Genomic DNA, 23564 nt, shown 5'->3' with positions numbered 1-23564 from the left:
ATGGATTACCCACAGTTCCTTGCACCTCACGGCAAAAGCTCTCCGTAACAAGCGGTTTCATTGGCTAATCCCGCACATCATCCAGAACACGTTGATGATAAGAACTCTTCCAGATCCTAGTTTAGTATTAAGTAATGACAAGTAAAACAAAATTTTGAACTATAAAAAACGAAAGGAAATAGGATCTGTGTTTTAATCAGATTGGTATTTTTATACGCCCACATTTTTATGTAGACGTAGATTGTGTCGCCCCTGTTCATCCGTCCTTCCGTCCACAATTGTTTGTGAACAATCTACAGGTCACAATTTTTATCCGATTTCAATGAAACTTGAAATATAGGTTTATCACCCTAAGATCTTGGTTCCTTTCGCTATTGGCATGTATCGGACTGTAACTTCATGGATTATGGCAATTGATTATATGAAAAATCACATTTTTAGCTTGTTAATACTGTAGAAATCACAATTTTTATCCAATTGGTTACAAACTTGAAATGTATGTTTATAACCCACAGATCTCGGTTCCTCTCCATATTCGCGCATATCGGACCATAACTTCCTAAATTATGGCCCCTGATTGTAATAAAATCGTGTTTTTAGCTTGTGAACCCCATAGAGGTCACAATTTTTATCCAATTTAAAAAAACGTTACAATATACCGTTACACCTAAGGATGGTTAAGTTCGAATTTGTAAAAATCGAACCGAAACTGACAGAAAAAATGGCCGCCCCTCGTTTGCAAATAGTGTCAAAATATTGTGTATCAGGGTTGTGGACCCTCTGGAGATCACAGTTTTCATCTGATTTTGATGAAATTTGAAATGCAGGCTTATAAACCCACAGATGCCGGACAAAATGGCCGCCCCTCGTAAGCAAATAGTGTAAACATCTGGTAAATCAAGGTTGTGGACCCTCCAGAGGTCACAATTTTGATCCGATTTCGATGAAACTTTAAATACATGTTAATAACCCAAAGATATTGGTTCCTTTCGATATTTGCACATATCGGGTTGCAACTTCCTGAATTGATTGAACAAAAAATCACGTTTTTAGCTTGTGGTCCCTGTAGAGGTCAGAATTTTTATCCGATTTAAAAAAAATATGTGTGAATGTATCACCCGTACACACTAAGATCTTGGTTCCTTTTGATAATCGCGGATACTCAAACTTAACTTCCTGGATTATGGCCCCTGATTGTTCTATAAATCGCATTTTTAGCTTGCGAATTCTCTAGAGGTCAAAATTTTTCTGATTTTAAAAAACGTTTAAATACATCATCATTCCACCATAATGAAGCCTGAATTCCTATTTTGGGAAAATATAAATGAAACTGCTCAACAAAATGGCCGCTCTTTGTACGCAAATTGTGTAGAAGTGTGTAATTTGAAGGTCGTTGAACCTCTAGAGGTCACAATTTTTATTCGATTTTGATGAAACTTAAAACATATCTTTATATCCCAAAGATCTCTGTCCCTTTTGATATTTGCACATTTCAGGCCATAACTTTCTGGATTATTGCCCCTGATTGTACAAAAAATCACGTTTGTTTTTAGCTTGTTTTCAATCCATCTCTTGCAAAATGTGGACGTATCCTGCCTGGCAGTCGCTGGTATTAAAAGATTTAGATTTATATACGTACATAAATAGAATGATTTTTTTTTTTTTTTTCAGTGGATCACGATGTGCTTGTGGTGAATATTGTAACAATAAGAAATTTCAAAATGTAAGTTTTTCTTTATTTATTTCTTTATTCTTCAAAGAGACATCTTGACAAACAAAATAGTATAAAATGATAGGTGATATTTTCAATCGCCAGCAAAGTATTTATTTTATTGCCCCCTACCTAATGAAATGGATACGTTTGTCCCACCAATGTCTTGACAAATCTTGATAATGAGCTTTTACTGCAACTTTGGAACATGATAATTTTGGTTCTAGTTAAGTGGCGTATAGTGTCATTACATCAATACCTTAACTAAGTTTGATCATGAGCATTTTCTGCTTGGGTTAAGCATGTTGGTAAAGAATTTGTTTGTGCGATGCTTTATAAAAAGATAAATGTGCGAGTAATTGATGGATCTCCTATTTATTTTTTGATGGAAACAGGGACATAATGAATGAGGATGTCAAGAATGATTTTGCTCATACAATCTTTTTTAGAAATGTGAATTGTAAAATTGTTACCAATAAGACGTTTGATGTTACTGATAACTGTATTTCTTGCAGAATTTCTGCTATTGAAAATTTATATATGATATGATGAAATTTTAGAGACAAATTAAACATTAGAATACCAGATACGTTTTTAATAATGTTATAGTACATCTAAATACATAATATATTCTTTACAGCTTGTATACAGTAACGTAGAAGCTTTTCAGACGTCATGGAAAGGCTGGGGTTTAAGGGCTGCTGAAGAACTAGAAGCGTAAGTTTTATATAACCGATGTATAATAAATTTGTCCAAACTAATGATTTCATTGGCCATGTAGGTCGATTCTGCAAACCAATCAAAAACAGTTTACATACGTTCATGTTCACCACAATACTGCAGCTTGTGCGCCCGATTATGAGAAAGTTTGCAAGAAAGTTAATATCAAAGAATTGACATGCACATAAAAAGGTGTCTTAAAATCTTTTGACATAGTTTGCAACAAAATCTTTTGATTGGTCGATAAATATAGCACAATTATCAAGGGTGGATAATTTGACTGTGTCTCGCCCCTGAATGAGTTAGTGAAGTAGAACGGAATGATGCCACAGGGAATACCGAGGATGATGGTAATACTGGCAGGCCATTTTCCAGGATCTTTGTATGGCCATTCAAGCCCTTTGTTGTATCCAGCCTTCCGAAGAAAGCAGAAACTTTATAGAATTATTGTATTGATGCGCTTTATAAATTTTGATATATTATGATTATTTAAATAAAAAGACAAAAATGTTTTGTTTCAACAGAGATAAATTTGTAATGGAGTATGTAGGAGAGGTTTTAGATTACAAGGAGTTTAAGAATAGATCAAAACAATATGCAAGAGATGAAATCAAGCATTTCTATTTCATGGCTTTGAACCCTGATGTTCTGATTGATGCTACACTTAGAGGAAATATTTCACGATTTATCAATCATAGTTGTGATCCAAATTGTGAAACACAAAAGGTAAGTAAGCATTTTAATTCCGCTAATGGACGAGGAAGGAATTTATTACATCAATTTCTGTTTTTTGTTATGTCTAATACAAATTAACTTTATCCTTCTTTATTAATTATTAGTCCCCGGTAAATATAGACAATTGGTCTTGGCAATCATTTGAAATATTTTAATGGTCATTTTATGTGTATTTTGCTTGTTTATGCCAGGCTTGAATTCATTATACAAAGTGCGATAACTGAAACAGTCTGATTTTAAAAGCTCGCCAAAGATTAAAACATCAATCTAGAGAAATTGTAAAAAAATATTTCAATAATAATGTTTTCACTTGTGTTTACAGTGGACAGTTAATGGTGAATTGAGAATAGGATTTTTTACTAGAAGAACTATTTCACCTGGTGAAGAACTCACTTTTAATTATCAGTTTGAAACATATGGGTATGTTCATTTTCATGTATGGATTAAAACCACTTATGAAATCTTGAAAAATATGTCAGACATTTGAGACCCTTCAGAAAAAAAAAGTAGTGGTCCTAAATATATGTTCAGTCTTGACAGTGGTTGTCTCTTGAATGACACAATTGAATTAGGCTAAAATATCAAATCATTAGCTACACTCACATAACAAGTCAAGGTGACCCTATTGTTAAATGTGTGTGTGTGTTGGGGGGGGGGGGGCGTGGCGGAGGGCTCAGTGAGAAAGGTGATGACTTGTTAACCTGTTGGTCCAGGGTTCAATACTGGTTTTGGCCGAGAAAGATGCCCGGGATTTTCCAGCGTGGTTTCGGCTGGTCAGTGTTGCAGAATGGAGTGCCGATGAGATGAAAAATCAAAGGTCCTGCACATGATAGAACCTTTGACCGAGGGAATTTGATAAAGAGTAGACGGAAACAGTGCTATCCAGGGAAAATTTCACTCATAGCAGTGCATGGTGTATTGTTAAAACCCATTTCATTTCTTTTCTATTGTTAAAGTAACACATATCTTTGATTTGAAACTGAAATAAAATGACCTTAAATCAAATATACTGCTGGCATCATATATCATTGAATCGATGTATCACGATTTACCTTCTCACGATTTGCGTATTGAATTGCGACACACAATTTTTATTTGTCTTAATTATCAGCGTCACACATTATCTATAGGTCCACAAACACTTTTAAATTGTTTTGGTCCTTATTTTGATCCACATCAATATCATGATATAAACAGTTTTATTTCTTTGACACTGGCAGGACTAAAATTATTAATTATTCATTTAATCTGTTGTTTACTTGGTAAATATTGACCTGGTTATGAATCATGATATAAATCTTATCGTAGCACCTGAATTGCAATACGTATCATTTCGTGATTTCAGTGGCAATACCCAGCACTAATCCAATATCTCTTAGTCAACATGCAGTCTTAAAGTTCAGTGTAGTTGAAAAATAGTTATTATTTATGCATTGCCTATTTACTTTTGATTTGATATTTTTGAACAGAAAAGCAGCTCAGAAATGTTTTTGTGGGTCAGATAATTGTCGTGGTGTAATCGGTATTGAGAAACCACTACCATATAAGAATAAGAAGAAAGACAAAATTATTAAAAAGAAAGAAAGTATGTTTGGTGTCGATGAGGTAAGATGTTATCCGTCTGTAAATAATTTGTGTAAATTATCTCAATCAGTACTTTATTGGTCACTGTTTAGGAGCTAGGCACAAACCCATAATCTTGAATCCAGACCAGCACTAACATAATCATACTTACGTCTTTTATTATCTTTTTAATATGTAAATATCTCATGTTTTGTTTATAGGGATGCAGGACATCTGTTTTCAGTAGTAAATAAAGTCTTAGTTAATAAATGTATAAACTTCTCGATCTGATATAGATTGTTTTATCAAGTTTTTAGGCGCCCACACGGAAATGTGGTCGTATATTGCCGTCACTACTTTCTGTATGTATATCGGTATGAACGTATGTACATCCGTTGGCCCGCCAAGGGGAACCTACCTTTTGAAATGATTGCATATTGACCTGATTTTGTTTTTAATAGATTGAAGAACAGATTGAGAGGATGAGTGCTGAAGGTTTACGTAATAAGAATCATGTATTAAACTTGTGTCGTCTGATGGTCTACGTACAACAACCAGATCATAGAATAGCCATCCTAAAAATATTACAGGTAAAAACAGACATTATACATTCAATAGCTGGAAGTGTGCCATTACATAAACTAAATAATTATTGTCTATTCTATACACTCATCAGTTTTATGGGAGTCATGGTGGCTCAGTGAGTAGGACATTGGCTCACTAACCTGGAGGTACCATGTTCAATCCATGTGTTGGCCAAGAAAGTTCATCAATATTTTCTGGTGTGGTTCCCCCTTGTTAGTGGTGCAGGACAGAGAGCTGGCAAGGGACAACTTATAGTCATTTGGATGGTACGAAAAACTGAGGTCCATACACAAAAGATCCCCTTGCAGTTGAAATTCGATATAAGATTAAGAGTAGGCTATACTGCCATTGTCCGTGCAAAATTTCTGTCATAGCACATTGTATAGTGTATGCTTGGCTTCATTAGACTAGTCGGAGCAGAACAGTAGGATGTTAAACTCCATTTCATTCATTATTCCATCAGTTTTACCTGTGTATCAGCCATCAATTTGTTGACATTTAATGTGCAACAAGCCAGATGATTTTCATTTCTCGAAACTAAAAAATTTGTACTATTTTACCGAACACAAAAAATATATACACTCATTTGTACAAAAATGGTTGTTACTTAGTTTACCTCAGATGCACGAAGATGGAGATTAATGTAAAGTTTTAAATGGCCACTCTATGTAAGATTTATAATATGGTTTATTTGGATTGGATATGGTCTTAAACTTTATTTTTTTTATTCTGGGGTGATTGCCCTTTAAGTAGATATATAAAACGACAGGTGGAAGTATAAAAATTTATAAAGTGGTATTCTTGAATTAAATTTATACAATTTTTTTATTCTGGGGGGATTGCCCTTTAAGTAGATATATAAAACGACAGGTGGAAGTATAAAAATTTATAAAGTGGTATTCTTGAATTAAATTTATACAATTTATTATAGATTAACACAATATGAATACACTTAGAAATAAACTTGGAATATTTGAAGTATGCTATATATTACAGAATACTCCTGAACCAGCTTGTCAGAGATTGTTTGTTGATTATCATGGTTTACCTTTGTTATGGAGTTGGATGGCGGACTCTCAAGAACCATCAGCAGAGTTTCAATTTGAGGTAATATTTTAGGCAGAATATCTGGTGAAACAAAATGTAACCATTTTAATAGGAGATAGTTTTATGTAAGCTGACAATGCTTGTCATATTAATTCTGTAAAGTTAGGCCATGCTGAATTCCTTGTTTCTCCTCGCCCGCGCACTCAGATCAAGGGCCCTGAAAATCGTGTACTTACCTTATCAACAACAAAAAAAAAAAACCAACCAAAAAACCTGTTAAAGATGACTGAAAAAAACATAAGAAAGCATGTTATATAGACAGGCTCTATCATACTTTGGCTCTGAGTAATCAGTTTTTTCATTGACTGAAATTATCACATGTCATTATTTTCATGTATTGTCCAATCATATCTAGTGTACAAAATTACGCATGACTTTCAAAATAGCTAGCAATGTTGGTACCACTACATTTCTTTAAAGATTAAGTACAAGGATTTGTTTATTGTGACTGAACTCTGATTGGGATACCGAGTGCCTTCACATTTGACTATACATGTAAGCAGGCTTCAAAATGTTAAGTGTCAGTTAGCTTTTTTTCATACTTCAATACTTGTCGCTTCAGCAACTAACCTGTCACTCTTAACTATCCGCGTCACACATTATCCATTAGGTACGCTAACACTCAAATTGTTTTGTTCCTTATTTTGATCTTTATGAATATCATGATATAGACCTAAAATAGTTTTATTTCTTCAACATTGGCATGACTTAAAATTCTCCCAAATCCTGAATCTACTTTGGCCGTACGTCAGGAACTCGAAGATTCATAACATAACCTGTATTCATGTGGATTCTGCCAAGTAAAACATGTACCTAAATCCAATGCTTTATATTTATTATAATGACTTTGAGAAATGTGTTGAATTCGGGTTATAAAGTGTCCGTAATTGAATATCAAAACACGACTTCGTTTCGCATCTTTATGTATGGCACTTATTCTATTATTAATCATGTGTGGAGGACATGTGACATCCCTGGCATTTTGTTTTCACATCCCAACTATATTTACGCTAAAAATTGTATTTAAAATACTCTCCTCACCAAATTATTTGATTTTGTCAAATTTTCCAGTACATTATAAAGAAACTTTATATTTCGACATTGTTTTTTTTAAATGTTTAAATACAATTGTAGCCCAAAATGAAAATTTCTTGGATTCCCATTGGTCGAAAAGCCACGTCGAATGAGTATAACAGTCCACTAAATTTCCTGGGCGACTGACTGCGAATGAATATTTCCTGAGTACTAGACTGTCTTTGCAGCAGTGACCAAAAATTCTACACCTCAAAACTTTATTTGAGGAAATCATCATGAAATTTTGCTTGTTTGTATGTCATCAACAATGAAATTCAACCATTGGCTTATTGAAACACATCTGAAACACAAAATTAGTGAGTAGATTTAAAAGATAATAAGTAAATTTCATTTCAATTCTGGTCTGGCAATAATGGCTGCTATGGCCATTCTGTCACAATCAGACTGGTCAAATTGAAGATTTTCAACAAGTGCATAAAAATACTACAACTTATTGAACTCCCTATGGACCGTAATAACTGTATGGTGATATATTCTAAAAATAAAAAATATACAAGGCAGACTGATACTATGATTGACTGAGGACAGAGACTAATTTTCATACACAGGTTTTTTGCGAAGAAAAAATTACTCTGTCGAAATGACAAGAGTTTACAGTTTTAAATCTGTGTAGCAACTGCAGGAGTACGCTACACAGCATATATCTACGCGGTCACACGAGTGTATGAACATTTATCAAACATAATTTGCAATTTATTTGGAACCTGGTCACTGCATCCCTTTTCAAACAGTCGCTTAGTAAATCAAATTGAACTCGAGTGATGGTTATCTTATTATGTCACGGATGTTTTCATTATGTCAAATCATTAAAACCAAAAAACGACCATCAGAATTCCAAGAAAAGTGTTAATTGTTTTGGGCTACAATATTGATAAACACCTCCTATTTAGAATTTATCAGACTGTTATTGTCCATTAGATACCATTAAAATTTTTCATTAGAGGTGCTTGATCGCTATATGCTATCTCCGCCGCTTATGAGTTAAGTTGTATCAAATGGACAATAACATTCTTCAAAATTCTAAACAGTCGGTGTTTATATCCTAAATAAACGAGGCTTGTGCCTTTCGTTGAATAAGCTGATTGTTTTCCCTCTAGTAAACTGGTGAAGCTTACTCGGGCAATAACTAGACATTTTCAATGTTATTGCACACTTTCACTGCTTTACGCCAGTTTTAGTAGAAATCATATAGAGAAGTGGGGTGGGTTTTCTATGCAATAACAATGAGCATGTTGAGCAGATATCGATGTTATAAGTCATTTATAGCACACTTCATTCGTTAACAGGATTAACACCTCAGGCTACAAATGAAAATAAGTGTAGGCCTATATGTCTTAAATACTTAACTCCATCAACCACGATTATTTTATATTTTAAAAACTTTAACAAGAAGCCTATTGGTATCACATTTTAGTTGTTATTAAATTTATTAAAGTTAATTTTATTGTCTTTTACATTCACAGTAAAGGGTTATTACGACTAATTAAGATTATATACATGTACATCCCCCTTGGACTCAATAGTATTATAGCTTTTTAGAACATTTTGTGTTTTGAAACCGCACGTTTTCCAGAGTGATGGCAGGAGAAACAAAGAATCAATTCAACACAGCCTTATTGAATATTATTTTAACCGAATGCTTTGATCAATGTATTTATTTGACTTCAGGTTGTGTCTTTATTATCTGAGTTGCCCATTACAAATAGAACAATTTTGCAAGATAGTAAAATATTATCTGTTATTGAAAAATGGACAGAAACTTCTGAAGCTGATAGTAACATAGAGTTACCTCCCCCTCCTCCATCTACAGTGCCAGTAGGAATATTATCTTGTGCTAAAGACACTAAAGAAGATAAAGAAAAAGCTCCTAAAAAGCGTGTCACATTTGCTGAAGAAACAGTCAGTTCTGATAGTGATTTATCAGACATTAATAGTTTAATTACTACATCAGAAGCTTGCTCAAGTACAAGTATGTCGCTAGGGTCAACAGAAACAATTCCTGAAGGGCAGTATTTAGGAAAGTTAGGAAATATTGAAGATGATGGTTTAGAACAGTCTGACTTTGTGCAATCAAGTGAAGACACAGATTCTAATATGGAGTCTGGTGTGTTGAAGCAGACATCAAGTCAAAGAGAGGCTGATTCTAGTGTATCTGGTGATATAGGAATGGATACACATCTAGTAGAGAGTAGTGATAAAAACGAATGTACAGTAGAAAGTAGTGCTATGGAAGAAGAGAGTCAGGATGATGAATCAAGTATAGACAGTGGTGAAAAAACAGAAAGTTTATCATTGTGTACTGTAGCCAGTAAATTATTAGAACAATGGAGTAGTCTCAAGGTAAACATGAAGTTTGTTTTGTTCTTTAAAAAATATAATTTAGATTAGTCTGCAGTTGGCAAGACTATCTTCATGCATGTGTAAAATATTGAAACTTATGGCTGTATTTGTAGTGGTCGTTTGAATGCCTTGTTGTTTCAATCGCAAAACTTTCAATAATTTAATCGGTTATTCAAGTCTAGTTATGTTGATAGTAAGGATTGGCCCGTACATGTTATTAAAGTGGCTGATTTATAAATTATAGGAAGTGTTTAAAATACCAAGAAAGGAAAGAGTTGAAGAAAGAAAGAGAACAGAACAAGAACTAGGTAAATCATTTATATGTCATAGTTGGATGTGAATATTAATGTTCAGTTTTAGAGAAAATTTTGGATATTTTTAGAGTATGACAATTATTCATAGATCATTGATTTTTTGATGAGTGATGGTCCAATAATCGGTTTCAACATTGATAATTGACCGATAAGTGGCTTATCGGTAGAAATCGGTATCGACCATTTATCTGATAATGGGGTCGCCGATATCTGTTCAAAAGGACTAGGTAAATACCTTAAAAAAAAATCATTATATTGCTTGACACTTGGTATCTTTATTTTAGTTCGTGTGGCTATTTAGACTCTAATAGAGGCCGTAATAAGGGAAGAATAAACGGTGCAAAATCCTTATCAGTCCACAATATTTTTAAATTCTTATTCACACATTGTTTGAGTGTTTGGGTAGACAAGCGTTTTTTGAAGAATACCATTTCTGCGCATGTGCAAAACTATGTTAACGTACAACAGTCCACCTGATAAAACTTCTGACTGGAATATGGAATAAACCCATTGCATGATGATCAAAATTATAGAATTGAACGCAGCAATACGTTGCAAAGGCCACTAGGCTTTCATACTTTAAAAATGTAGACATAATTTTTATCGTTAACAACATTTAATATAATATAGATCATGTTTTATAATAGTTATAGAAAAGGCGGGAGAATGTCATGTGACAAAAGGGAAGCTGTCGCTTTGATGTATCATTAATGCATAAACCATTCTGACATCTATTATAGACATACATGTGCTGATCAATTTAGGGAATTGTATCTTAATAGACTGGTAATCTCGTCTTTATTAATTAATCATACAGTAAATAATTAAGTTCACAACAGATGGTGTGTATTTTTGACTGCATTGGAAGCGTGAACTGATTATTCTTTCAAAAAGCATCATGTCAGGTTTAATCCCTGAGGTAAAATAGTACCAGGTGCTTCCCAACTAACAATGACATATATCTACACTGATTATCATGAAATTCAGGGCATTTTAATGTTCAACAGTTTTATATCCACCACTATCAGTAATTGTATCTTTATCGGCCGATATATTTCACTGTCAATATCTGATATTGGTAAAACAGATAGTAGCCAGAATTGGACCATCACTATTTCCTATTATTAACTTATTTGTGACTGTTGGAAACTTTCAAAGTTGTAAAATATTTATTTAGCGTTATTTTAATATCCAAATCTGGGTTCCATTCCATGGATTTTGAATTTGATTTTTTTTTTAACCCAGATACAAGATACAAGGAAATTGGTGGGGATTCACCTTTTGGTAAGTTTTGGAATTTTTTTTTTTGTATTGGATCACGAAAATATATATAGATGTGAGAAAACATTTGAATCTAGATGTTCTTAAAACACCAGACAAACTTGATAATCACTCAGTAACCACAAATCCTCATAACATAATAATATTTGTAGGAGAGCAATGGTCTATTAATCGTAGCCTGTTTGTAATTCAGCCATGACAACACCTATTTTTGTGTGTTTTTCATTTGTTGCAACAAATTCAACATAAATGTACATGTTTATACAAGGTTTTAGCCCAACATCAAAGGAATCAGATAATCTGTCCTACAGTAAAATTCCAAACAATGTAGCTACCATGAAATTGTACATGTAATTTGATACAGGCAAAACATAAGTGTTGTTTTGTTTTCTTTTTTTTTTAGCCCTTGCTAATTTCGAAATTTTTGTAATTCATATGAATAAGTGGAATGAAGCAATAATAAATTGTCTCGACCAATTAGCAACTGTTCTTTTGTTTGTGACCCTTGTTACGGTCAACTATATAATATCACGTTCAAATTAATATTGACTGGCAACTCGGTAGCACATCAATAGTCATTGTTCCTTAATATTCAGATCAGCAATTTGATAAATAAATTTGATTTGAATTGCTAAATAAATAGTACAATGTACAGAGTCATATTGTTTACATACAATGCAACAATTGGCTGTTAAAGAGGTCCCTGTTTTAGTCATTAGGTTGTTTTTTGATGGCATGTGCAATCATGACAGCTTGCAATTGGAAGTAGAATATTTGGTACTAAAAGAAACAGCATGACCAGAAAAGTTTGTTAAAACTAGAAGTTAGAAGCCCTGCTGCAAAACTTCTGTAAACACAGTTATTTTTCAAAGAAATAAAATGTTTTAATGTGTGCCCAATCAAACAATAGGTCAATATACATGCACAGTGTATATACCAGTAGATGTTTGTACTGACCAAACAGTTCTGTAATCATTATTGTATTGGGCATGTGTTGTGTGACTTAATTTATGTGTCGTGTAACTTTATTTATATGTCATGTAGTGTTGATGTAATTTTCATTTCAGCCAATTGGGCTTCAAAGAGGAGGGCCAGTAAGGCTAAAAAACGTGCTGCACCAAATGAGGAAGTTTTCTTAGATCCAGGTAGACCAAGGTATGAAATAAGTGTTCTTTATAGCGCATTAATTTACCAACTTCAAAATAAAATATTAAATAATCTAGGTGAACTGTGGAGTATTTTTCCAAGACCCTCCTCGTTCAGAATCCAGTCCAGTAAACTTCCATTTCACTGTAGATGTTTTAACCTTTTTTGATGTCAAAACAATGATCGTAAAAAAATCCATCTGGAACTCTTATCTTATTTTCTTTTTTTTATCCTAGACGCACCCTTCTACCAACACCACCAAAAATGAGTAAAGAAGAAAGACGTCAGTTATTTGAGGCACAGGTTAAGGCACAAGATGAATTGCAGGCGGAATTTCAGCGTCAACAACTTGAAGCCTTACAAGCTGCTTACCCATGTGTTCCCACAGAGTTCTTTCAGGATCCGGGATTCCTCCATGCATTGCAACATAATCCGAACTTTGCTCTGCAACTTCATGATCCAAACTTTATTTTACAACTTCAAGATCCCAATTTTATTATTCAGTTACAAGAACAAATGCAGATGCAAATGCAGCAACAAGATTCTAGTATGCCCATGCAAGATCCAAATATGGCCATGCAGCAAGATCCTAATTTGGTCATGCAAATGCAACAAGATCCTAATCTGATCATGCAGATGCAGCAGGATCCTAACTTAGCCATGCAGATGCAGCAAGATCCAAATTTGGTTATGCAAATGCAGCATGATCCGAATTTAGCAGCTCAAATGCAGGATCCGAATATGGTGATGCATTTACAGGGATCTCAAGCACAACAAGTGGTAGTTGGTGGTATCCCCCCTCAATTAACTGGTGTACCTCAACAAGGTAAGAACCCATCTTTAAACCCGGTTTTGGTTCAAAAGTTTGACAGTTGGAAAATTTGTTGATTAAGAAGGCAATAATCTTGTCAGTTACAATCCTTATCAGTCATATCTTCGTGAGAATAGGCCACATGGTTCATTATCCAAGTAATTAACACATTTAACATCAATTTTAATAATCCCGTAAATATACACATTTTAAGGTCCAGTAAGAATAATAAATAACAAGACTGACAATATGTGAAAGTCTGTGATGTCTGTTGATGTGTGATTAATCTATCGTTGTAATTGTAAAATACCTTTTTATAAGGAAGATGTTTAGACATCATGAACTAAATATTCTCATCACACACATTTGCTTTATCTTTGGAATAAATGAAGGTCATTATATTCAACTTGAAGTCGGTACATAAATTAAATAAGGAAAATATTTTGTTATAGCATATCATATTCTGAACAGGCTAATATTTATAGTTATCACAAAAAATAAGTACAACAATGGGAATGGGAGCTTATTGACCCTCTTTCCTACAGTTGACAATGACTTCCTTTGGCCCACTTCTGGCAGGTAGAATGTTAAATTTTGTGTAGAAGTCCATTATGGAAATGTCTGGACTGAGTTCTGGGATGAACTTTAGCTGATTGGGCTATGCAGCTTTCCGTCACAATAACTGCTGTAAATATTTGTCAGGTGAAATATCTTGAATGTGTTACTGCTTAAACTCAGCAGGGATAAGCAATTTGATATGTCAATGTTTTGAAACACAATATCAATAAGGTTGATTCTGATTGATTAAAAGTGGTGATATGATGTAAATGTAGTTTCTTTACATCAGTGAACTGACGTGATTGCTTGATTCGTTATAAAAAGATAAATGTACAAGTAATAATGAGTGCCATCTATTTTGGGGACATTTAATATACATGTAAGATCTTTATAATCAGCTGCTCCGATGACAAGGCTTATAGTGGGCATATGTTTCATTGACATTCAACTTAACTTATAATGTGTGATACGCAGCAATGATTCTTGTTTGAACTGTAATGAAATGTTTTTTGAACTAAATTGAAAATGAGTATTTGTTTTACAGTGGTAGATGTGAATGGACAATTAATACAAACAGGTCATTTACCTGCAGACCCTAACATTCCTCAACAAGCTCAGGTTATAATGGATTCATCTGGTCAACAAATAATATATCATCAACAACAACAACAACAATATCAGGTAACTCAAGTAACTGTCAATGTCATAACTATTGTATATAGAGAAAATTACTCAAAAACACAGCAAGTCATGTTTGATTAAAAAATAATTATAAATAATAAATAAATAGGTGTTATTTGGATAGTAATTTAGAAGATTAGAAGTTAAGCAGGCATTATGCAGGAGCTAAATCTGCCTATTGCAGATCTTTCTTTAGGCCTTAAATCTTATATAAATTATTAATTAGACATTGATTAACATGACAAGACCATAATCAACTCTCTATGCCATGTGATGGGTCCAATTTTAAACAGATTTGAATCCAATCTGCCATAACCGTAAAAATGGATAATCAAGACTTTGTTTATTATCATAACAACAGTAACCATGACAATCGAGGCTACAGTGAAGTAATTTGACTAAAATTTTCAGCATATTCCCTTTACATTATCTATTTTTTAACTATTATAGCGGGAACTGTCAGCTTTTTATTTAATTTTCCATAATGCCACTTTAAGTTGGTCTCACGGCGCAGATGAAAAATAAACTCAGATGATAGTTTGCATACACACGAGGATGAGACAGTATTTGTGAGATAGTTCTCAAAATAGCAGAGATTGGTTGAGTTGTCATCAGGATGATTCTTATGGATCCAATGATTAAACCAATACAGGGTTAAAAATAAAAAAAAATACATACCCTATATTTAAAAAATTATTCCTTGTTATCAGGTACAAACTAGTCAAGGTGTAATGCCAGCCCCACAGTATTACACTATGCCACAAGGGGTAATAGTTCAACAACCGCAAGTTCCCACATTACCCCCTCAAGTCCAGGTAGCAGACCAAAATTTAGTTCATCAGGTAAGATTGTTAGCATATGTTATATATGGTGCAATGAATATATTATGATGATGTCTTACATATGGGGATATATGGTTTATGATAGCAAACTGATTAGTGTAACCTTGTTTTGTACTTAAAAATTCCTGTTTGTGGTATCTGCTTGTTTTTTACGATTGCTCTTTAAACGGTAATAACATGACTGTTTATTTAGTGTTGATAAATTTGTGAAACTAACTTAAGCCTATGGAATATTGTGGAATAATTAACAATAAATTTGGAGATAATTTTTTAAGAGTGTATCCGCGAGAAGACCATGCAAAAATCGCAAAATGTGCTAAGATGGGGGGTTGGAAGTTTTTAATCAAACTTATGGTATGGCACCCCCTAGGTGCAAGAGGTGACATGCTGAAGAGGTTACAGCCTGATGTCACTCTAAAGGACTGTACAGGAATTATTCATTTTATGGGTAAAATTGCGGTTTTCACATGTGTATTTACCACCCTTTTTAAGCACAGATTGCATTCTATGGTGCAATAGCAACCTTCTAATTTTGACCCTGTCTGATAAAGCGGGTAGTCGACATCCAACCAAGCACTAATTTGAAAAAGAAAATCAATACATACTAATTTTGTGTGGACTTATTTTAGGGTACGATATTCACATTGTCCTTATAGTACAGAAAAAGATACACTGTAACTTTTTCTTTCATGGTCTCAAGTAAATTTTCTTTTGATGGTTTTGAAGTGCTAAGCACATAGTATCCATAGGTGTAAATAAAATGACCGGAATGCAACATACTTAAAATATACAGCTTATTGAAAAGTGCTAAAAATAAGCTTTTGTGATACATTTTTTGCAAATTTAATTAGAGAAATAAAATTTTTGACTTTTATACATTTTCATCATACCCATAGCCATCATTTGTATCATGTTGTACTGTATATAAGTGTGTATTTGTATTTATTGTATATTTAGTATTGTCGTATTGTCCCTTTAACATATTTGTTGTATTGTCTCTTTAAGATTTCATTTTCCAACAGGTTACCGAAAATGGCTACAAAATGTTTAATTTCAGAGCATGTTTGCACTATTCATTTTGAGACACATCCACTGATTTCTACAATACAGAAATGTGGAAGCTTAAATATTAACGGCAACGAAGCCTTGCGTCGAAGTGGGCGACGTTGAACAGTGTAGTATGGTAGCTACGGCTCTCGGGCACCTTCAGGGCCGGATTTAGAATAAGAGAGGCCCTAGGCAAACCCCCTGAACAAGGCCCACGACATGGACCTTGGGGCCCTGGGACAAGCAACTCGGTGAGAGGGTGGGTCGGGGGAAGTCATGCGGTTGGTGGTTCGAATCTCACTTTTAGGTGAATTTTTCATTTTTGTTGGATTATTTTATTTAAAATAATGTCTTATTTGAGGGTAATGGATATGTTTGTTAATACTGAGCACGTTGATACTCCAATGGAAGCTTGTGGACAACTGCGGAAGCCAATTCCCGTCGGCGCCAGATGAGCCATGAACGATTACAGGCCTTCGAAAGTATTTTTTTTTCAAGACATTTTTATAAAACAGATACTAATGTATTTTAGGGCTGGTAGTAAACATCATATGAATGAAAAGGAAAATAAATTGTTAGGTTTTTTTTATCTACTACGGTTAATTATCTCCAAAATAGGGAAATTACAGGTTAATTTCATGAGTTATTGTTTCCTTTATCTAGTTTTTGTCAAGTCGATTCCGGTCATTTTTATTTTTTGTATCAAATGTTGGGAGGTTGCTTGTTCACGTGAGCATAATTTTTTAAAACCCACCCCAGGAAAGAAGTAGCTATAGGGCGTCAAACTTTGGGTGACGAAAATGGGGAATTTAGACAGGCTTTGATATCCAGTCCGTATACAGATCTCGTTCGCCAGAATCGCCTGAAGTTAATTGTGTGGTAACACCAGTGAGTCATCTACAAACTGTGTGAGTTTGGTCTCTCTGCTACGTATTGTAAAGGTGTAAGAACTTGCCAAAGTTGGTATTTGAGAAAAGACAGATTTTGGCAATTTCACCATATCAAAAATATTTTTTCAATTTTCTCAGTCAGGAATTGAAAGATTTATCTGATATTGCACATTTATGTGTTTTGGGACTATCCCAACTTATAAACCAAATTTGGTAAATATCTGTGATTGAAACCTTAGCACCCTCTGCATGGTTTTCTCGCGAAATTTATTTCTTATTTGGGGTACTGGGTATAGACCTTTATTGTTAGGTAAATTAATTGATGATATACATGTATCTTGTTTATTGTAGCAATTACAACAGTTATTGAATATTCAGCAGAATTTAACAGCTTCCCTTCCTTCAACAAGTCAACCCGTAGAAGATGATGTCCCCCCACCCCCTTCACCTCCAAAAGCTAAAGTACCTAAATTACCCCCTCACTGGAAGTCAGCAAAAGATGCAGATGGAAAAATGTATTATTATCATGGTATAACAAGGTAATTGATTCATATTCATTATCCAAAACTAAACATACTGGAGCAATATCTCTGATCTACCTTGTCGCAGGTATGATCAATGCCACTCACGGTATTGACAGGAAAGAACAAATAATCATTAACATTATACATAATAAAATATATTGTACCATAAATCGTCAAACGTGTAAGTACAAAGTGTCAAATAAAACCTTTATTTACCCAATTGAGTTGATTACCCAATAATGTATATCACATGAAATTACTCAAAATACTGGCCAATATGGTGACTCTAATGGGAAATCAGAATTTCATCTGTTTGGTGATGATGTTGGGAATAAAATCTCATATTGACACTCTTTGATAAACCCAAGCTTTATTAATTTGCATTGATGTATTTGATAGGAGTAGGAGAATTTCTGGTGGGACAACTTTCGTTTAAAGATCACATCCAAACTATTTGCTCTACTGCCTTCTATCATATATCTCAAATTGAAAAGTTCCTGTCCTATCTCAAAATATGAATATTCATCTCATCTAAACTAAATTACCACAATGGTTTACTTGTGGCTTTCCCAACCATCTGATTAAGAAATTAAAATGATACTTCAGCAGCCCAGTTTCTCACCCAAACCAGAAAACATCTCCTGTGTATTGCAATTCCTACTTGTCTTCCAATTCTTAAAAGAATTAAGTTTAGGTTACTCCTTTTCGTCTTCAAATTTTTAAAAGTTCCGTCTTGTGCTAGATCACTATTCTACCAGCAGAAATCTCTGTTCTTAGAAAAAAAAAACAGCTGATTAAAACTCCAATCATTAATCTACAAATTGGAAAACATGCTTTTCCTATGCTGGACTTTTCTTGGAATAAACTACCAACGTTAATGACAACAGTGGGCAGTTTTAAATTTCAACTCAAAACCCTGATCTGTAAGTAATACACAAATGACAATTTTTGTAGTACTATGCTGTGCTATGAATCGCTGGTTAGATGTGGAAAACCCATACCCAAATACTCTCCACATCCAACATGTGACGCATACTCTCTCCTCTGCTACATATTTTAATAGCCTTGTGATCGTCTAGTATTGTCTCTGGTTATATTAAAATTATAATTCTCGACTGGTTAGGACCTATCTTTAAGTGTCACTCTGACATCCCACGTTGTGAATTCTGCAGCTTGCTCAGATTATTGTTACAAGAATAACAATATCACAGTTTTTATGTCAAGTACTGGATACATAGGTTACAAGAATAGATTAAAATAAAGTCATTCTCTCTATCAAACTACCATCCATACTCGCCAGTACGAGTCTACTGATAGAACTTGCTACATTTTCCCCTCTAAGAATCTGCCTGGTGTCTGAAATGTCGCCCAGAGCTCTGATGGTTTTATATGCCTAGACTGCTACTATCTATTATCTAATTGTTCAAATATTACGTAATTAATTATGATGATTGGTTACTAAGCCTAATGATGTCACGAATAAGCCAAATATGGAATGGACATGCCTCATACCTATGAATCTGTCTATGAATCTGTTAACAATAATTAGCCAAGGCCATAATATTATTATACATATGTGTCCTTTTACACAAATCTCGCCATAATAGTACTACATTTTACATCACTTACTAAAATTCCCCAGTTTTGTATTTTTTTTATTAATATTTTATTTTAGACAAACTCAGTGGGATCCACCAACATGGGAACAAGGTGATTTAGATATGGATCTTGGGACACCTACATTTGATGAATTTGGTAAAAAGGTAAGATATGTTTGTGTGATATGTTTTATTTTATCTGGTCACTTGTCTTCTGTTTATTCATGTTCTGTGCAGTCCTGGACTTACAATAAATTAGCCTACTGAAGTCTATTGTGAATGACTGTAAATTTTATCATTTTACAGAAAAAGAAAACTTTAACAGCAGCAGCAGATACTTCAAGTGAAGTAGAGAAAAAGTTAAAAGATATATTTCGCAAAGGAGTAAGTACAGAACTTTGACTTTCCAAAAGGAATTGATAACATCTAATTGTAAAACTAATAGAATATGATTTAAAAATTATTATAGCTTTTAATAATTGTTCTTGGTGTTTTATATATTAAAGTACCGATGCACAATGGCACATTATTTGCTTGCAAAAGATACCTGTATGTGTATTGAAATGTAGCATGTTATTAAAATTCAGAAGTAGTATATCCATACAAGTGTTTTATTTTGTGAAATCTATTTTTATATGTCTTATAAGGATTACACTATGGGATTAGTCACTAAAATATCACATTTCTCCTGGCATAATCCAAGCTAATGTGTACTCAGATTGATTATTTAACATTTAATGAAGAAAACAAAATCAAAATACCAACACTAGATAATAGCTTGGATTCAATCAAATTTAAAACAGGTGGCAGGCTTATTGAATAGCAAGCAGCATAGTCTGATGAGATTTTAATGCCATATACCTTTCTAAATACTGGATGGAATTGTGGTTAGGAACATATAGATTATATTGGTGTAATTGTTTAGTTTTTAATTATTAGCCAACTTAAGATTATTTTTTTAAATCATTGTGTTTGTAAATATGTGCTATATCAGTATCAGTACCGGTATTCCATGTATGTGCAATTTATCTTTATTTTTAACTTTTTTTCTTAAAGTCATATAAATTCCATGTCTGTGTTTTGTAAAGTGCATTAGAGCAACCATTGCTGTATAAATGAATATAGTTATATGAATCTTTTCATTTATTATTTATTATAATGGTTTTATTTACAGATGTCGACTTATATAGTGTCATGTTTAAATCCCTACACAAAGAAAGATTGTAAAATTGGTCGTATTAGTAGTACTGACGATTTTAAACATTTAGCAAGAAAGGTAAGAAACATACATTTAATAATTGTAACATGTTAAAAAGTTTGGGGGGGGGGGGTGGACGGCCAAATGGTTAGCCCGTGCGTGCTGTATCATAAGGTCTGTCATTGAGTCAACTGGCATGGTTTCGATTCCCTGTTATACATGACAAAGAGTAGGTTCGCCTTGTCCAACTTTCTCCGGGTCCTCATGTTTCCCTATTTCTCTCTCTCTCTCTCTCTCTGTTAGAAAGTTAAAAGAAGGTGAGATAATTGGGACATGTTAGAATATTAAAAGACAATGAAATAGTTGTGATAAGCTTGAGTTTTAAAGAATTGTGATATGCTATAATTTTAAAGGACAAAGAGGTAATTGTGATGTGCTGAAATTGACATGCTAGAATGTTGAAGGATGGTGAAAGAGATATTGTTAAAAAGATACTATACAGAAAATAGACCGGGGGGATTTGCTTGAGAACTATACCCAATTGGAACAACAAAATCCTAAAGATATATTTGTCCTAAAAAATTTTAAATTAATTTCATTCCAAGCAAATATCAGTTGAATGTATAGTTTGATTGAAAGTGAATTTCAATAGATTAATTAAGTGGCAATTGCACCTAAATTCGTTTTAAGATGCATTATCACAAATCTTCTTTTTTATCTTTAAATGTATAGACTAATATTTTGCATGTAGTGTGGTTCTCCTGCACTTACATTTAATGGTAGAAATTTATTAAAATGACAAGCCTATAATTATCTATCTAGAAAATCAGATGGCCAAGATTTAAATGGAATTGCACACTTATAAGATTTAAAATTTAACTACAAAATGGATAAACAAGAATTGTCCAAAATTCAAATGCTCATGACTTTGCTCAGAATCAAGTAATTTGAATGAAATTTAACAGCCAAATCTTTATCTAAATCTTACATAATGCCTCTTTAAACATAAGAACACCTAAACTCTGATTAGCTCTAAACCAGCATTCCAAAATAGGAAGCACCAGAATCCAGTAATTCTCAGTTATTTCCTATCACAAGTTTTTGAGTATTTTTGCCCCAGTTTAATATTTCTACTTGTTATTTCAGCTAACTCATCATGTAATGGCAAAAGAGTTAAAACACTGTCGTCATGTAGAGGATTTAGAAGTTAATGAAAATGTGAAATCCAAGGCTAAAGACTATGTAAGAAAATATATGTCGAAATCAGGTCCTGTGTATAAGAAACCTCTTGATGATGATATTTATTAAACAGACTTGTATTTTACTTTAATTGCTTTGGAAGAAATGTATATAATTATTTTAATACAAATGAACCGAAGTGGGATTTATAAAATCTCTGTGTTGGTGCGTTTTTATTCAGTGATTATACAAGTGTTCTTATTTGCAACAGAAGAGTTCATTGACGACTGTTCTAAGGAATGACAAAATAATGGCATCATTAACAAACTGGATCAATTTGAAAAAAGAAACACTGCTATAAATTAATGGGGAACAGGTCAGTGGATAGAATTTAAAATCAAAAGGCATCTTAAATATTTAAACATATTCATCATTTAAATGAAAGAGACCATCACAAATGTCTTATGTTTAAATTTCGATACTGCATCAGAAAGTGCTTTTTTTTTTATTGGAGATGTTGAACACACAAGCTATCATTAATTAAAACACTCTCTTTGGAAAGTGAACATATGAAATTTTTTTAAAGGCATTAACATGAATATCATATTTTGCAAATCATGTTGCTTGTTGAAGGAGACTGTTTTAATTATTGCCTGGCATCTATTTTATACTCTCTAAATATTATGTTATAAGGATCAATCATGTATGTAACTGACCTGAATTTTGCTGTGTCCTGTTTTATTAGACCATTTGAAGATTATCAGTATTGAATTTTTGTCTTCGTAATCCCAAGATCAGTGATTTATTATCAGAGGTTAATGTCTCAGTAGTTTTGAGAAATTTTGTGTGTTACTTAATTCAATGAGCATTTATAAGATTATAAATTCAGAATAAAAGATTATTTTATCACATTATTTGGTGTAATACTAAATTCACAACTTTTGTAGATATTTCATTTTTGATTAAATATGATTTTTCATATTCTTCTGTACATGTAACAGACATCTATTGTACCATTGTATCAGTCGGTATTTTTAAGCAACGCACAAGCTAGTATATTTTTTAACAAGCTACGGGCTGTAGGTCTGTGATTAACAGATTTCGCTTGATCAAGCACTGATTTCATGTTTCAAGTTATGGATGATAAAGGTAACAAGCTAAAGCTTGTAAATGTTTATAGTCTTTTTCATGTTTTTAATAGTTTATGTATTACATCAATGATTAGTTGCTTCAGATTCGTGACATTAACCAATTTATGAATTGTAAAAATATAACCTGTAATACTGTTAGAGTCCACACAGTTATAGGTTATGTCTATTTGTTTATCAGTAGTTGTTATGGCGACAATGTCTTCTTGTTGGTCATCTCAGATTATTTTATTATAGAGTGTGTTTTCCTCATTACATGTATTATAGTTGTATGAAATATATTTTCTGTGTTGAGAATGTGTTTTGGTTTTGATTCTTTGCCTACATTTTTTTTTTATATCATGTTAAACAAATTTAGATATTAGAAAGAGATGTAACTTAATATAGTTATTTGTACATAATACATTAAAAGTAACATAAAATGTTTGAATTATTAAATGTGGTTTATCTTTTCTTTCCACTTGTTTCACATCGCATGATTGATGTGGACT

General features: G+C 33.1%; 1 protein-coding gene across 1 annotated transcript in view; it reads left to right on the top strand.

Moving 5' to 3' along the window:
* The window catches only part of LOC126832681 (uncharacterized), a 35914-nt gene extending 12403 nt beyond the window's left edge, over nt 1-23511 (top strand). The window contains exons 4-22 of the mRNA XM_050563547.2: nt 1672-1723; nt 2352-2428; nt 2956-3157; nt 3489-3586; nt 4636-4771; nt 5191-5319; nt 6311-6421; nt 9185-9856; nt 10101-10164; nt 11416-11454; nt 12519-12606; nt 12834-13423; nt 14511-14647; nt 15358-15489; nt 17778-17965; nt 19626-19713; nt 19855-19932; nt 20723-20824; nt 21893-23511. Of these exons, the coding sequence (XP_050419504.1) occupies nt 1672-1723; nt 2352-2428; nt 2956-3157; nt 3489-3586; nt 4636-4771; nt 5191-5319; nt 6311-6421; nt 9185-9856; nt 10101-10164; nt 11416-11454; nt 12519-12606; nt 12834-13423; nt 14511-14647; nt 15358-15489; nt 17778-17965; nt 19626-19713; nt 19855-19932; nt 20723-20824; nt 21893-22054 (3145 nt within the window). The 3' untranslated portion in view covers nt 22055-23511. The remainder of the gene's footprint in view (nt 1-1671; nt 1724-2351; nt 2429-2955; nt 3158-3488; nt 3587-4635; nt 4772-5190; nt 5320-6310; nt 6422-9184; nt 9857-10100; nt 10165-11415; nt 11455-12518; nt 12607-12833; nt 13424-14510; nt 14648-15357; nt 15490-17777; nt 17966-19625; nt 19714-19854; nt 19933-20722; nt 20825-21892) is intronic.
* The last annotated feature ends 53 nt before the right edge of the window (nt 23512-23564 follow it).

The sequence above is a fragment of the Patella vulgata genome, chromosome 9 (genome assembly GCF_932274485.2).
Source record: "Patella vulgata chromosome 9, xgPatVulg1.2, whole genome shotgun sequence".
In the NCBI taxonomy this organism is placed as follows: Eukaryota; Metazoa; Mollusca; class Gastropoda; family Patellidae; genus Patella; species Patella vulgata.
The sequence above is the reverse complement of the archived record's forward strand: the minus strand, read 5'-3'. Positions and strand labels throughout refer to the sequence as shown.